The 16,724-nt window shown below is 35.7% G+C and overlaps 1 protein-coding gene and 1 long non-coding RNA gene across 3 annotated transcripts; one reads left to right on the plus strand and one right to left on the minus strand.

Annotated features, from left to right (window-relative positions):
* Positions 1–1,182: 1,182 nt before the first annotated feature.
* Positions 1,183–3,026, minus strand: thbd (thrombomodulin). The gene has a single exon (XM_016242838.1). The coding sequence runs from the start codon at positions 2,847–2,849 to the stop codon at positions 1,314–1,316; it is 1,536 nt and encodes a 511-aa protein (XP_016098324.1). The 5' UTR covers positions 2,850–3,026; the 3' UTR covers positions 1,183–1,313.
* A 1,543-nt stretch (positions 3,027–4,569) lies between these two features.
* LOC107559113 (uncharacterized) lies at positions 4,570–16,718 on the plus strand. Of its 2 annotated transcripts, none has more exons than XR_001605560.1 (3): positions 4,570–4,634; positions 6,157–6,257; positions 16,622–16,718. It is a non-coding gene; the product is annotated as an uncharacterized lncRNA (long non-coding RNA). The 2 variants fall into 2 exon arrangements; XR_001605561.1 differs by lacking the exon at positions 16,622–16,718 and adding an exon at positions 15,552–15,758.
* Positions 16,719–16,724: the final 6 nt, after the last annotated feature.

Consider the following 16,724-nt stretch of genomic DNA (forward strand, 5'->3'; position numbering starts at 1 on the left):
AACCCAACCGCTGGGTCAAAACAACCCAATAACTGGGTTTGTCCCTTTTTAACCCAGCGCTGGGTTATATTTAACCCAGCATTTTTTAGAGTGTAGGTTTCCGAACAGACTGTGGAATATCAGTCAGTCAAGCAAAACGCACGCATCCCACAGCAACGCCTCAGATTGACAGATTTACAGATATGTAAAAATAAACAGGAATTTTCCGAGTTTTGAACCATTAGTTACCGTTTTGTACACATTGTCATGTTAATTAATTCAAATGCATTTTGTTTTATTGACTACAATATCTTTGCTATTTGTCTTGAGAGGGGCACTTTTGAATAATTTTGAAAAAGGGCAGGGGCTTGAGCCCCCAAAGCTCCCCCTTTTGCACATGCCTGCTAGTGCTTCACACAAATGTATGACTGTACAGTATGTGTCAGATATAAAATGTTAAATAACCTATTAATTTACTTGTGAGTAATTACTGAGGGGTTAACGTGTTTTTCACTTTAAAATAATGGTCCAGATCACTAGTAGTTCCTTAGTAGCACTTTAGCTTTAAAGTGAAAAATACAGTAGCCCCTCACTAATTACTCAAGCGTTACCTTGTCAGCCTGCAGGAACTACTAGTGATCTGGACCATTAGTTTAAAGTGAAAAACACCTTAACCACTCAGTAATTACTAAGTAATTTAACATATTTTATATCTGACACATACATTTATGTGAGGCACTAGTGATATTTTAACTGTAATCTGGAATATGCGGTTTTGTGCTGAACACAATATAAATGCAGTCAATGCCTTCATTAAGGATGTGAATTGTTTTTGTCAAGAGAACATAATTATGTATATTCAAGAAAAGTCGTCCCCAGCCTACTGTCACTAAAGGTATAGGTCTTTTGGAGTCTTTGGAGACATACTGAACTGACACAAACTACAGCTCATAATTGTGAACTAATTCAATCACACAAAAAAAAGATTTATTTTTATTATTATTCTATGTTTTTGTTTGAAATAAACAGAGAACATCCATCCTTTGATAAGAGTAGTCACAATTTTAAAATGTAGCCGACTTATTTGGGGGATATCATATTCATAAATTAGTTTCCACAAAGAACCCAATTGTTCACTTTTAAGATGTTACTGTTGTGATCAGTAATTGGTTGGTTATTATTTATTAATTGGTCATAGTTCGCAAGTATTTCTCAATGAGGATATACATTTTTTTTGTAATTATCAAATATCTAATAAATTTGTGTTTACATACAAAATCAAATATATTCACTGTTATGTTCTATTTACATTTCAGTTTGCGTGACGTCCGACTTTAAGTGTCTCTTTTTATATATCTGCTTGGGAATGTCTGTTGTAGGCTGTGTTTTTCAATGATCACCTGTTGAAAATCGAAGATTTCATGGTGGCCTTTGTCCACATCATAACGGTGCATTTTACTAAGACGTCTCATTATGCAGCGAGCGAGGCAGACCAGTAAAAGAATACAAAGAACAATGCAAAGCATTATTCCTAAAAGACTGCCAGCTGAGATGGACACTGGCCTGTCTGTTGGAGATCTGCTCGTAGGTATAAAACTATCAAAAGGCTTCGAGCTGCCTGAACCCTCAAAGTTTTCTCTACATTGGAGCTTGCCTAGAAGCACGAATCCTTCATCGCAAGAACACTGAAATCCTCCAGGTGAATTGTCACATGCATGGTCACAGTAACCACTATCGCATTCATCTATGTCAACGCAAAATTTCTCTTCAAGTAGGAAACCATCAGGGCAGTCACACTGGTCTTTGTTGTTGCGATCACAGTCAGCTGGGCATTTGCTTTCCGCACAGAGCATATTACATTTGTGCATGTCCTCCACAGACTGGATGTATCCCTGAAAGCACACACAGTGATAGCTACCTTCAGTGTTGTTACAGTAGTGCTCGCACGGTGCAAGCACGCATTCGTTATCATCCACGCAAACGCCACCTTCAATGTGAAAGCCGGGTTTGCAGCCTTCGCAAGACTTCCCATCTGCACCTAGATGAAACCCCGGGCGACACGTGCACACGAATGCATCGCCAAGTCGTGCGCACTCGTGCTCACATTCCGCTTGCGCGCAAGGCTCATCGTCCTGCTTGCTGCATGTGACTCCGTTGATGTCGGGTTTAAATCCAGGCTGACAGATGCAGGCGTAGCTTTGCCCTGTCTGAACGCACTTATAATCACATCCACCACCAGCAGCTTCACAACTCCACGGTGCTTGAAGCCATGCGCCTTCGACACAAATGTGTCTCGTTCTCAGCGGCTGCAGTGTCCCAATGGTGAATTGAGGAATCTCTTTGAGCTCTTCCTTTGCTGCAAATCCGAAATGAGTTTGATATGAGACTGGTGCATCGATGCTAAGCGGCGGACAGTAACCGGGGTTGTCGTATTCGCACAAATAACCCTCGATTCTGTCATTGCATGCTCTTTCGGTCCATTTGAGAACTTTTTGTGACACCGAAACACATTGAGGAGAACAAACCGTTAAGTCGCTTTTCCAGTTGACGTAGTGGGTTGTGTTGTCTCCAGTGACCCATCTGTATCCCTTCAACCCATCGTTTGAGTCTGAACACTGATATTTCAGCCCAAGCCAAAAGTCTCCAGAAGCGCCGCTCAACAGCCCACCGAGAACATCGGCCGCTTTTTCGGAGCGCACGGTCATCAGATGTCCTCCTTTCTCTTGACAGACGAGCTGCGCAGCGTCAAAACTCACACTGTCTAGGTGGACGGCGAAGCATTTTCCATCAACACAAAACCCGTCTTTGATGTTTTCCCCGCAAACTCTCAGAACAACGAGCGCCAGCGCCATTACTGTGATGTCTCTCATTTCTGCTGGCACGTTATATAACGTTATATCTTCACGAAGTTATGGAGAAGTGACCAGCGTGTTGATAGCACGTTCATGAGTTCGAGGTGTGCCGTGCCGCATTTATAATGACATCCATGTCTCCAAAAATTAAAGGAAGTTCGTGTTATCTGGCAGAGATCCCGCAGCGCCACACACACACACCCTCTCTCTCTCTTTTCCTCTCTCTCTCTCTCTCTCTCTCTCTCTCTCTCTCTCTTCCTATCTATCCCTGCTGGTGCGCATGGTTTTGGACACTGGATATCCATCTTGAGGATTTAATTTCCAAATTAGTTACCGCGAATAAATGTCCCATTTTCGCCTAACTATGTTTTGGTCAAGCTATAGCTTCCCTAAAATAGATAGAGAGGTTATCTGAAACATTTGACATAGATTAAATTTTGGGTTTCACTCAAAATTAGCTAGTGATTTCACAAACAGTAGGCTACACTTTTGAGTTAAATGTACAATTTTGAAGTAGACTGAAATAGTAGGCTATTTTATACTTAAATAATCGTTGTTTTTATAACTTAGATTTTTTTTTACAAAGAATATTTTATTTCAAATTTAATTTATTTTTATTTATTAGGCTCCTTTTCCTTTAAAAAAATACTTTTCTTTTTAATGAACACATTCAATAATATAATTATGCACACTCAAATGTTTGTTCTTATAATTTGCCATGAGAAAGTTTGTATTTTGAACTTTTGGTCAATGTATTTGGATGCTTGAATCATGCTTAACTTAACACTTACATTGATTTTGATTTTGTCAACTAATGTCAACTGATGCAATTTATTTATTGTATTTTATTTGTTTGTTTATTTGTAACTCATGCATCCAAATACTTTTCAGGGCCACTGTCTTGTACATAGACAGAAAGATGAATGTTTTATTTAACCTTAATAATGCTTAATCATTTTCACTTTAAAGCACAATTTGATTTACTTGCAAATTTGGTAAGATAAAAGTTGTCATTACAGTTGTGTAATTTGGGGTTTGTGTTGAGCGTGGAATGTCACAGTAAGGAAAACACCAGCATGATGAATTCAATGCACCGATAGATTTAGACTCTTTTCAACCTTTTTCCAAGTGGGCACAGTGAGTAAGGACTTGCATAGGGTGGAAACGTCCGATTCATTTATCAGTATCCTACAGGGCTATTTAACTGTTCTCCAATATTTTTGTTTCCATGACTTCAATGAAACATGGGTGGATAGAGGTACCTTCAACAAAAGGAGTTTGTTTAGATTTTGATACTGCTTAAGGTTTGTAGGTGTGTGCATGGTGACTGAGAGTATTATTCAAAGAATAAACGCAGCCCACCCTGAGACAGACTTTCTCCTCATTTCCTTTCATAGTCCGTCACACCTCAAACGAGCTGTACTTTCATCATGTACGAAGTGTTCATAGATGTCAGTCTGCATTTTCCCCTCCAGAGCAGACCATGAAAGGAAATCATAAGAAGACTAGGATTGTTTTATTAGTGACAAAGAATGAAAACACAACATAAATCAGGCAGAAAATGGGCGTTGTGGCAAAATGAAGAGGCCCTAATGCCTCATTATTAAATCCCATGCAACCACTATGATTTTGATTAAAGATAGGACTGCATTTTGTGTGATTGTTAACCATTTGATTTCCCAATTCAGTGATTTTCGCGAGATGCTCCTGTTCTTATTTTGGTGACCTTCTCATGACAGGAAATTGGAGAGAAACACCAGTAACAGTCATTCAGTCCCGTCACCCCTTTTCCATTCTTAATCGGTGAGTTCTGCATGTTCAAGCACCACTCACATCATCAAAATGTAATCATCTAGTCTAATTTAGAAATGGTTCCCAAACGTGTATTAGTAAGTAATATTAATTCTCAAGTAGGGCGCAGTCAAATCCTTCCTGTTCAGGTATTGTCACAGCATGCTTCGCTGCTTTCTTTCCAGTCATATCCTCAGGAAGAAAGGAAGGATGTTCCTCTTTTCTTTTCACAGAGTAGTAAAACCTTTTGCACCTAGAAAGAAGCAGTCGAAGGGAATGTATTAGACAACATCCAGATGAAACAGTATGAGAATTATTTGATGTTATCTTTTGCTCCACAGGTAGAAGTTAATGGGTTTGTCAGAAAAAGATTTCATTATTCCAAAAAAAAAGAGATCACTTTAACTATCAGAAGTGTTGTAGGCTTGTATCTAGTGGTCACTCAATCAAGACAGGACACGAATTGACTGATTTCACAGTTTTTGTTCTCCATATAATTACAATTATCTGAAATAATCACAAGTATTTGAAAACACTTTTGGCATGAATTTAAAGCCAAAACAACATTAAATTGTTTAAACCTTAAAAAGGGGCCCTAAAAGGGGACTTGATGAACTTTTACTAAAATTCATAATATATAAATAAATATATATAGTCAAGTCAAGTCAAGTCACCTTTATTTATATAGCGCTTTTAACAATACAGATTGTGACAAAGCAACTGAACAGCATTAATTAGGAAAATAGTGTCAATAATGCAAAATGACAATAGTAAGCACTCATTTTTCAGCTAAAGACAGTTCATCATTGAATTCAGTGACGTCAACATCCAGCTCAGTTTAAATAATATAACAAATAATATAACACTGTGTGTATATATATATAAAATGTATCCAATTTAAATATTTTCTAAATTTAATACATCATACATTTTATATTATAGTTTAACTATACTGATTCAGTTTCGAATTTAAATATTTTCTAAATTTAATACAGTAAAAAATATTTTAAAACCATCTAATATCATCATCATTGAGAAGATTTAGATTTTTTTAAACAAAGGGATGGAGGAAAAATGAAAGAAAATGTGCTTAATTGTCATCAAAATGCTACTTCATTTATTTTATGCAAAATGTATTTTTGTTTTTCTTTTGGCTTTGGCTTAAATATGACTTGGACATGTTTTTGGGTCATTCACTTAACTCCAGTCTCTCTTGGGTGACTCTTCAGTACTTTCTGTACTTCAGTACTTTACAAAAAGCATCTACTAAATCACAATCAAAGACCTGTGTTCACCAGTTAACTTAACACTGTGTTATTTTTAACCTAATAGCCAATGTGCACATTGTTGTAAATTTGTTGCATTTGTTGTAAAAAATTGTTGCAGATGCTTTTATTCAAAGCAAGGACTGAGTGTTGCCTTCTAGCTCTCACCCTGCAGATACAGCAGTAAAACACATCCTCCCTTGCCTTTCCTTTCCTCATCTTGTTTTTGGAACCTGCTGACATCTGACATGCGTTTTATTGCTTTGCAGTTCACAAACAAGAATCTGACGCTTGGTTTCAAAACCTAGTGCGCTGCCTACGTAAGCAACATTTTAAGACATCACTCCCAATCCAAATGCTTTTCCGAAAGGTAGGCAACTCTTAAAATACCTAATTTTGGTGAAATTGCATGTAAGGAAGCTTCAAATGAATTGAAAATGATATGCAAAATAAAATAAAAATTAAACTAGAAATGTTGATAATGAGTATACTTATATATAAATCATCCAAAATTAATATGCATTGATAAAATATTTATTTTAATCCAATTTGTTATGCATGCCTCTCACATCTTCTCTATTGAAATCAATTGTAGACCACGTCTTATTTTTCATGGGTCTTTGACTATACAATATCTGTGGCATGATAGAGTTATGAAGAGATGGATGCTTGAAATATTACTCTTTATTAAAAATGTTTCTGTTTATATTTCTAGATTTCTTTTATTTACTTTGTAAGGCATGTGTGTCTCTTATTCTTCTTATTGTTAGTTCCTATTTAAGGCAATGAATGGTGGACAATAGAGAAGATAGACAGTGAGTAAATTAATTTGCACAAGCGTGTAAATTCAGATCATGTGACCAAGGTTTGAGAATCATGATGAGGTGAAAAGTCACAGTAATGTGTTGAAGAAGGTTTCAGTGTGTTAGACTGTGCTGGACTGTTTGGCTCCAAACTATTTCTCTGTAACTTTTCGTTCTGCAATATTAGGACTATATGAGGTAAAACTATGTGGTAAAAACAAGCATCCTACACAATGAAGACAGTTAGATCTGCGTAGAGTTGACAGAACCTGAATTTGTATCTTCATGGGAACAGATTTGGAGAAATGTAGCATCACATCACTTGTGTTAACAAGACATTAACTGATGGACTGGAGTGGTGTGGATTACTTGTGATGTTTTTATCAGCTGTTTGGACTCTTATTCTGACGGCACCCATTCACTGCAGAGGATCCATTGCTGAGCAAGTGATGCAATGCTACATTTCTCTAAGTTTGATGAGGAAACAAACTCATCTACATCTGGGATGGCCTGAGGGGGAGGACATTTCAGCAAATTTTCATTTTGGGTGAATTATCCCTTTAAGCCTTTACTTAAAGAAATAGTTTTTGATACTCAAACAAGACATGCATATGACATAGGAACACTTGAAATATAGGCATATATTTAATAGAAGTCATATGCACTTCTTTTAAGTTAATGTTATTGTATTTGTTTGGAGATTTGCAGATTTGTTCACTATAGACTGTCATTGTATGGAAAAGAACTGAATTTTTTTGTGATCAATCAAAGAAAGAAAGCCTTTCTTCCTGTTTTCCATACAAAGATTGAGAAGGAATGGAAGAGGCCGTTTTTTTCCTCACGCATCCATCGATTCCTGCATACGAGTTATGCCAACATCGAGGCGATGTGCGAAAGTGTTCTTTGACTGTAGAGGACGCAGTGTCTCGTTCCCTACTCAGGGAACCATGGTTACATAAGTAACCTGAGACGTTTTAGAGCAACATGAGGGTGAGTAAAATGGTGAACTATTCCTTTAAATCCTGAAATATCCTGTGTCTTTGGGTAGAGCTCCCCAACTGTGCTGATCATATCATAAATTAGGAAATCAGAATCTCATTAGATGTATAGCCAAGCTATATTATTCTGGAATGAAGGTCAGGAAGTACGACTCAAAAGGTGAATTTACCATAAATGACTGGATTCCAACAAGCGTCAAAAGAGAATTAATAAAAAGCTCTAGGAAAAAAAAAAGAGTTCCTTCACAAGTCTACACTACCAGTCAAAGCTTTGGAATAATTAAGATTGTTAATGTTTTTAAAAGAATGCTCACCAAGGCTACATTTATTGGATGAAAAATACAGTAATATTGTGAAAACGTATTACAATTTAGAATAGCTATTTTCTATTGTAATATATTTTAAAATATAACTTATTCCTTTGAATTTTCAGCATCATTACTCCAGTCTTCAGTGTCACATGCACTGTAAAAAAAAAATCTGTAAAATTTATGGTAAAAAAACGGCAGCTGTGTTTGCCGGAATTTTACTGTAAAAAATACGGTAGCAACGTTTTAGGTTTTACGGTTTTAACTTAAATTTACAGTTAAATACCGTAATTTCATTAACTGATATAATGTTAATATACCAACCTATTGAAGTACTGAAATCTGTTTTGTACCTTTGTAATACACTGATAACCACCAAAAGCAGGTGGTGATGAGAAAGTCACATGATGAACCAAAGCCCATCACAAGCAGCTTTTAGATAATAACATATATAGAAGGTGCACAGTGTCATTCACACAAACACCAAACACCATCATGGTAACACACATGAAACTGAAATAATGCAATAAACATTCATTTAACAACATTAGATGTAACACACAACGCTAATATACAAAACTGATAAGAAAATACTAAGAAGAAACAGTTATTTCAACAAAAAAAACATCCTATTTGAAATGTATCGCAGGGAATTCTGGGAATGTCAATTTACGGTTATTCACTGTAAATTATATGGCCTTTTTCACTTCCAAAAACGGTATACTACCGTAAAATTACATGTAATGTCCAATACAGTTTTTCATCGTATATAGTAGGGGAATTTACTGTTAACCATTTAACAGGTTTTTACTGTAGCATTTTTACAGTCTTTTACCGTTAAATTCACGGTCATTTTTTTTACAGTGTGGTCCTTCAGAAATCATTCAAAAACATGTACACCACAATAATAGACTTTGCACAGGGAGGAAATCCAATCTGGAAGTTGTCCAGTCCTTTGTGTTCATTCCCAACCACTGTAAATCAAACAGAACTGATTACCATTTTTCCATTTCAACCTCATGTGACCTTATTAAACTGATAGTTCACTCAGTGATGATTATGTCTTCATTTACTCACCCTCATGTTATTTCCGTATAACTTTCCTTCTTCCTGGGAGCGCAAAAGGAGACTTTTTGAAATATCTTCATGTCCGTTTTTGAAGCATAAAGGACATAAACCTCATTAGTCATTAGCCATTAGTTTCTATGGAAATGCATCAGACAGTAAACTTTTTTAATTGCTACTATGACCTCAAGAAACTTCCCTTTCCAACATGTTTCACAACTAGCCTGTGGTGAAAGTCTTGTTTTATTATGATGCTGCTATAACGTCGGAGCGAACAGCAGTGAATGAATGTGTGTAAGTGAAGTTCGTCTGCAGTGAGTAACTCTGTCTTGCAGCAGCAGCGCTCGTTTCTGCAGTCGTGAGTAACTCGCACTGACTTCACTGCTGACGTGCTTCTGGTGACAAAACCACACGAGAGCTGGATTCATTATAAAACATATGAACATTTAATAGTTTTAATAGTCTGTTCAAGAGAGTCTGCGTGCAATGTGTAGGCCTAGTAAAGTTTCATAATTTCTCCAGAATTCTTTGCTCAATGAACGTTTATCTAAAAATAACTGTTCTCTGGGAATCAACAGTATGTCACAGACAGTGTTATTTTAGTATTATCCACTGGAAGAAAAAAAAAAGATTACTGGGATTAGTTAACACTACTTAAAATTCAATATTAGAATAAGTAATAATGTGTTGTTTCAACTTAAAATGATCAAAGAATTTAGTTTAGTTAACTTTAGTTTTTTTAAGTTGGATATTTAAGCTATCCCAACAAATTTAAATTTATAATTGCAGCAAACAAAAATTTACAGTGAATGATATACTGGGATTAGTTAACACTACTTAAAATTCAATATTAGAATAAGTAATAATGTGTTGTTTCAACTTAAAATGATCAAAGAATTTAGTTTAGTTAACTTTAGTTTTGTTTAAGTTGGATATTTAAGCTATCCCAACAAATTTAAATTTATAATTGCAGCAAACAAAAATTTACAGTGAATGATGATATTAATAATAATATTTTTTTCAGTTTTAATTTTATTTCTAGTTCAAGTAATTTGATGTTTGTCATTTTTATAATTTTTTTTATATTTCTGCATATCTTTAAATTAGTTATATTTCCTGTTTTCATAATTTCCGTTAATTACCAAGACAACATTTTCATTTTTTGGTTTAAGATTTTCATCAAATATTTATATTTTATTTTATTTAAGCTTTATATTATCATTAATTGTTTTTATCTAAAATAAAATTTTAATAAATTTATACAACTATTTTTAATAGCTATTAATAATAGTTGTTAATTATAAATTGATTAATAGTTATTACAAGTTTTAAAAATACTTTTAGTTACAACAATAACAACACTGATTAAAGGTCATACAATATTAAACATTACTTTAAATTTCAATGTTATCACTTTTTGAATCCATGTAGCCTACACACATTTCATTTGTAAATATGTACCTATAGATGGCATTAAATGTATTTATATTTGCAAATCCATAAATATTTATCTGCAGAAATGTTTTGGCTTCTCAAATGGAGAACAAAATATGTAATGCACCATTTTTGAAAATAAAAAGAGAGAAATTTGTATAAATTAGTCAAGTTCCCATAATTCATTCCAAGTCAGAACCTATAAGCTTTTCTACCATTTGCTGTTTCACACTTGACTTTTTTGCAGCTTGACATAATTTATTATGACCATCGCTGAATAGAAAACAGTCTTGGGAAGAACGCTGATCTCAAACAGATATTTCTGCTTGTAGTTCATTGAGTAGTGAGAACATCCAGTTTTATTCTGGAAGCAGTTGTTACTATTCCAGGATCAGCGCTTTCCAGATGGAAAGAAAAAAAAAGACCAAAAATAAAATAAAAAAAGTTACAGTGATTTTAGCAGACAATCCAGGAATCTGATTTGTTTTCTAAAATAGCTCAAGTGTCTAAGCAATCTTCTTTTGTGCTCTGCAGAAGAAAGTCCTACAGGTTTGGAATGACATGAGAGTGAGTAAATGATGACAGATTTTTTCATTTTTGGCTGAGCTATATTGCTAGGAGCCAAATGTGTGATTGGGACAAAGTAAAAAATAATGCAGAATGTTGGAGGATTTGCAGTCTGAAGATTTGTGTATGTTCTCTGATATGGTGCACAATACTGTTTTTGTTTGAGCAACCCAAGTTCAAATCCGGCTCTGGTAATCTCTGATCCCACCTCTCTAGATTCTTCCTGTCACCACTTTACTTTTCAATAAGGAACCAAAATAAAATGCAGAATATAGTTTCATGATTTTCTCAATTCACCAGGTGTGGGTAAATACAAAGTATTTTGGACCCTGCTTAAAGAAATAGTTCTCCCAAAAATAAAAATTCCTTCACTTGTTCAACAGTGGATCCTCTGCAGTGAATGGGTGCCGTCAGAATGAGAGTCCAAACATCTGATAAAAACGTCTCAATAATCCACAACTTAAAAACGTCTTAATGATGGATTTACATTACAATGATGGAAGACATTAACTGATGGACTGGAGTGGTGTGGATTATTGTGATGTTTTTATCAGCTGTTTGGACTCTCATTCTGGCGGCACCCATTCACCGCAGAGGATAATTGCACGTTCGTAAGTATGTGCGTTCTCTGGTAATCAAACCAGTGACTTTGACTCTACCAGCTGAGCTACAGGAATTCCTCAACAAAAGTCAAACACAATGCTTTTCCCTATAGACGTGTTTGCTTTACTAGACATGTATAATAGAACTATTAATTCTCAATACAAGCAGGGTTTTCCTGTTACTTGTTTGGCGCTCTTGCTGCCATTGGAAAGTTGAAGCACTAAAGCTGAGCACATCCGTAACAGTTAAAGCTTTTGAAAAGGGACAATAGAATACAGTAGTTCTCCTTGCTCTTTAGCTGTTGTACTTGGGGTTAGGAAATTACTCTTTCCCTAAGGAAGTTCACTTTTTCTGGTCTAATGATTATTTAAAAACTATGGTTTTAAATAACTGTACAGCATCTGCATGCTCCATTTGGCCAAGCTATTGTTTTTAATAATGTGTCCTCTGAGAAACAGCATTGAAAATCGTTTCGTATTAGACATCATTTCTCAACGGTGCTGTAAAGTTCATGGATGTATTCATGGAAGCTGGTGACAGGTTGTTGATGTGAGCTAAACACATGTTAACACAAAAGCACTGATGTTCTGGGATTTGTTTGTATGCGTATTTAATAAGGAATGTTACACTTCTCAGTGATTTATACTTTGGTTTTCACTTTTGGCTACATTTTATAAGTCACATTTCGTTTTGGTAGAACTGCACAAAATAATTTCTTCAACTTTGACATACTTTTGGAAAGTTACTGTATTGAAAATGACGAAAAAATGTATGTTGCATGTCTTGATTTATCCATCAGGTATACATTAGTGTCACGCATTTAATTAGTGCGATCTGCAAATCAATCTGGAAAGTGGAAAGCAAAAAAATACAATAAAATAAAAATCCAGAACATTAAAAACAGATGGGGGTTTTGTTTGTTGACCCTTTATAACGTTGTAATCTGAAATAAAGACTGAACATTTAAGAATCTAATTCATCCAATAAAATGAAACCAACTTCTCAAGACTTTATAATTGTTACAAAATGAAAACGTAGCTTATAAACCTTAAGTAGCCTACTTTAGTGCAGTTCCAGTAATTTGGAGATGCAAAACGCTGGTCAACATTTTTTTAATGGGAGATGCACATGTAAGTGCACACAGTAAGTTTACATATCTAAATGTTTTAAAATATAGTTGTAGTTTCACAAATAACATAAAAGTGTTGAAGATGATAACAACAGCATAAAGTGAAATTGTATGAAATGTGCTTTAATATTAGCAATTTGGGAGTCAGTGGAATTGTTTGACTAAAATTATAAGTCATGTCAGAGACACTTTTCACCTTCTAATTCATTCCTTTTTTCTTTTCTTTTTTTTGTAGTTGAATAAGTCAAGTATGAGATTGTGCTCACTTTGAACAAACCCCTAAATGAAGTTACGTTAAAAGTTCTGAGTTATTGATTTAAAAAGCTCAAATTTTGATGAGTTGTGTTGACATCATATTTATCATTGGATCAATTAAATATTGTGTGTAATGTAAACTTACATTTCTGCATTAATTGTTTTTTTTTAAATACTAATTTGTTTAATAAACCTCAACATCACAAATGTTATATTTCAAAACAGATCTAGTTTAAACTGAGAGCAGATTGTCAAAACATGCTCAAATGCATAAAGCTTGCGCTTGCAGGCTGAGGATGGCAATAATCAGCAGGAACGTCTGGACTTCATGCTTTCGGGCCGTGCCATCTCTGTTTTTGGACAAGAAACTGGCATTTCCTCAATGATAGCTGCTTCCTCAATACATCTTCCAGCTGTCACACACAAGGTCTTTTTCAGAGTTTGAAGGTTGACTTTGAATTGCATTAAAGGTGTGTGATTTAGGCTATGTTCAATTATTAGCTTAGGCCCGTTTGTAATGGAGGACATGCTGTGCTGTGCAGGTAAACCTCACTCCCCTGATCTCAAGAGGTGCAGTGACTGATGCTAGAGGCTGCGGTCTTTAGCCTTCTTGTTAGTGCGCCCGCCTCCTATGCTAGCAACCTGGGTTCGAGTCCCGCTCGGCACGGGTGCAAATAGGACCCGGGGAGGGGTTACATTGGTGCCGTGACCCGGATGTGAATGAGGTTTAGGGGGGTGAGTGTAACAGAGGCCATCTGCTAGGTGCTGTGCAGGTAAACCTCACTCCCTTGATCTCAAGAGGTACACTAGCGACTGACGCTAGTCAGAGGCTGCAGTCTTTAGCCTCCTTGTTTTGTGCACCCGGCAACCCGGGTTCGAGTCCAGCTCAGAGCAGGTGCGAGTAGGACCCGGGAGGTTACATGTTCACTCCAAGAATGATACACAGTATTAGCATCCACAACACACGATAACATTCTGTTTACTAGCTATAAGCGCTAGCTGCAGTTTAAATTTTGTCGTCACGGTCTTTAAATGAGAATGGATTCTGATTGGCTGTCAATGTTTTTATCGTTCATCAGCTGGAAAAATCGTTTTGATTCCTTTACCGTTAACGTTACTGTTACCGTCCTTGGTAGGAACAGGACTTTACAAAACATATTTTCCCAGCGATGAACGATAAAGCAGTTAAAGAGCGCGAGCATTTAAAGTGGCAGAGACAAAACTAGTGCGAGCTTGTAATAAACAGAACTTCACCGTCTATTGCTGTGGACGCTAATACAGTTATCGTTGTTGTTTTTGAAGTGAACGGGCTGTCCAGTGAGAAACCTGGTTATACAGTTCTGTTTGGTTGTGCTAATGGAGCAGAAATGACACGTTCACCATTAAATCAGAGAAACTCAAACACTGTCATTTCTAAAGACACTCATGATCACTCATCTGGATTTGTGTAATGGGACCATCTGCTCTGAGACAGGAGGGCTTTTCCAAACAAAATGTGACTAGTTTATTGAAGAAACCATCTGTTAGTCTTTCTCTGGAAGTTTGTTTAGGAATTATGTGGATTTGTTGTTATTTTTCCTGTAGCTCAACTGGCAATGAAAATCATGGGTTTGGATCCAGGGGAACATAAACTAATTCAATTTTTGAAATGTATACCTTGAGATCACAATATGGCTGCAGTAAATTGACCAGAAATACAGTAAAAACAGTAATATTGTCAAATATTATTATAATTCAAAATAAGTGTTTTCTACTGTATTACAGTATATTGTAAAATGTAATTAATTGCTGTGATCACAGCTGAATTTTCAGCATCATTCCTCCAGTCTTCAGTGTCACATGATCTTCAGAAATCATGATAATATGCTGATTTATTGCTCTAGAAACATTTCTGATTATTATCAATGTTGAAAACAGTTGTACAGCTTCATATTTTTGTGGAAACTGCGATGCATTTTATTTTTTAGGTTTTTTTGATGAATAGAAAGTTCAGAAGAACAGCATTTATTTGAAATAGAAATCTTTTGTAACATTATAAATGTCTTTACTGTCACTTTTGATCAATTTAATGCATCCTTGATTAATAAAGGTATTCATTTATTTCCCAAAAAAATTATAATAATAATAATCTTACTAACACCAAACTTTAAAAGTGTAACGATTACTTTAAAGAAGAAAGTTTCTGACAGCAGCTACACATAAATCCTTGGAAACGAGTAAAGTTAGAGGCTGATGGGCCTCCAAAGCCCCGGATCGCTGAAACGATCGGAATGTGATTCATGGCTCATTCCTTCCCTTACAGAAACGCTGGTTACGCTTAGCGATATATTCACACTCCCAAAAAAAAAGTAGGCTATTTATGTTTGTAGCACAAGACGGCTGGTTATGTGCCAAATGTTAATATTTAGAGTTAAGGAGTTACAGAAGTTTAAAAATGACAATCACATTGCATTAAAGAATTAAATGGTGCAGTCAGTATAAAATGTTTGTAATTTATTACAGAAACTTCATCCAGAAGGCCGGCCACACACTGACATGTACTGCGTGGTATGAAGACCATGCCCGAGTCATTTCCTCCCATCGGTTTCAATCAAGAAGAGCAGCCGCCCCGGCTTATACCCTTTATACTCGAGCCAAGTTCAGTCACATGATGTTCTCACTTTGAGTGTTTTTATGGACTGAGAGAGTGAAGGAGATGCCTGTTATTCTTCCCGGACAACTCATTAATTTGAACATAGGCTATATCAACAGATTTTTTTTTTCTTGCACATACAATTCTTTCGAGTAGTTGTGCTTTATCTCAGTCTAGTTCAGTTGTCTTGTTTTCTGTGGAAATTGGAACTGGGAGTACTTTGCAATAAGGATCCATTTATTGACATTAGTTAACTAGGGCCTACTAGTTGACGAAGGAAGTACAACCTCTGCTGGGCCTTTTCTAAAATTCTATAATAGGCTATTTTAATATTCCAGACTCACAATTAGTGTTAGCCTAAACAATGATTTGATATTTTTGTGTTTGCTTACTTTTAACTGTTTCTTCAATTGATTTGTGTTTTATGGTTGAAAAGCCATAAATCAATAGGATACGTAATCATTAAAAATCCATAATCAATAATGATAATCCAAATTAATAACGGTGTAAATGTTCAGCTGTTTTTAAACAGTTTTTAAATTGTAAACAGCTTTAAAAATTGACTTGGCATTTTATAAACCTTAAAACAGCTGTCAATGGAATAAAAGCGCCGCTGTTTTCTTTATGAAATGCATTTCAGAGTCTTTTGTTTTGGTATTAAATGATGTAATGAAATGATTTCACTGGTGCATCACTAATGGGTGATGTAATTTCGTAAAATGTGGCGACATCATCATATTCTTTTTCAAATTCTTTTTGTTTTTATGGTAACTTGGCAACCAAGTGCACTTCTCAACCATATACTGTATAAAAACAGTTCTCCACCCAAACAACGCATTGCAGACACTGGCTGAACACTCGTGCTTCATCACGTTATGTCACAACCACGGGGAATACACGCTGATTTAACCGTGTTTCCTTTTGTTTTCACACCGCACAGTTCTCCTCGGTGATGCATGCTGATGTTTCTGAGCTGTGATTGAGAACAGATGCTTCGGCCTCTCGACCTCGTGGAAACACAGAGATTATTGCGCTCCAAGAAA

The sequence above is a fragment of the Sinocyclocheilus grahami genome, unplaced genomic scaffold, assembly GCF_001515645.1.
Source record: "Sinocyclocheilus grahami isolate Dianchi unplaced genomic scaffold, SAMN03320097.WGS_v1.1 scaffold674.1, whole genome shotgun sequence".
NCBI lineage: Eukaryota > Metazoa > Chordata > Actinopteri > Cypriniformes > Cyprinidae > Sinocyclocheilus > Sinocyclocheilus grahami.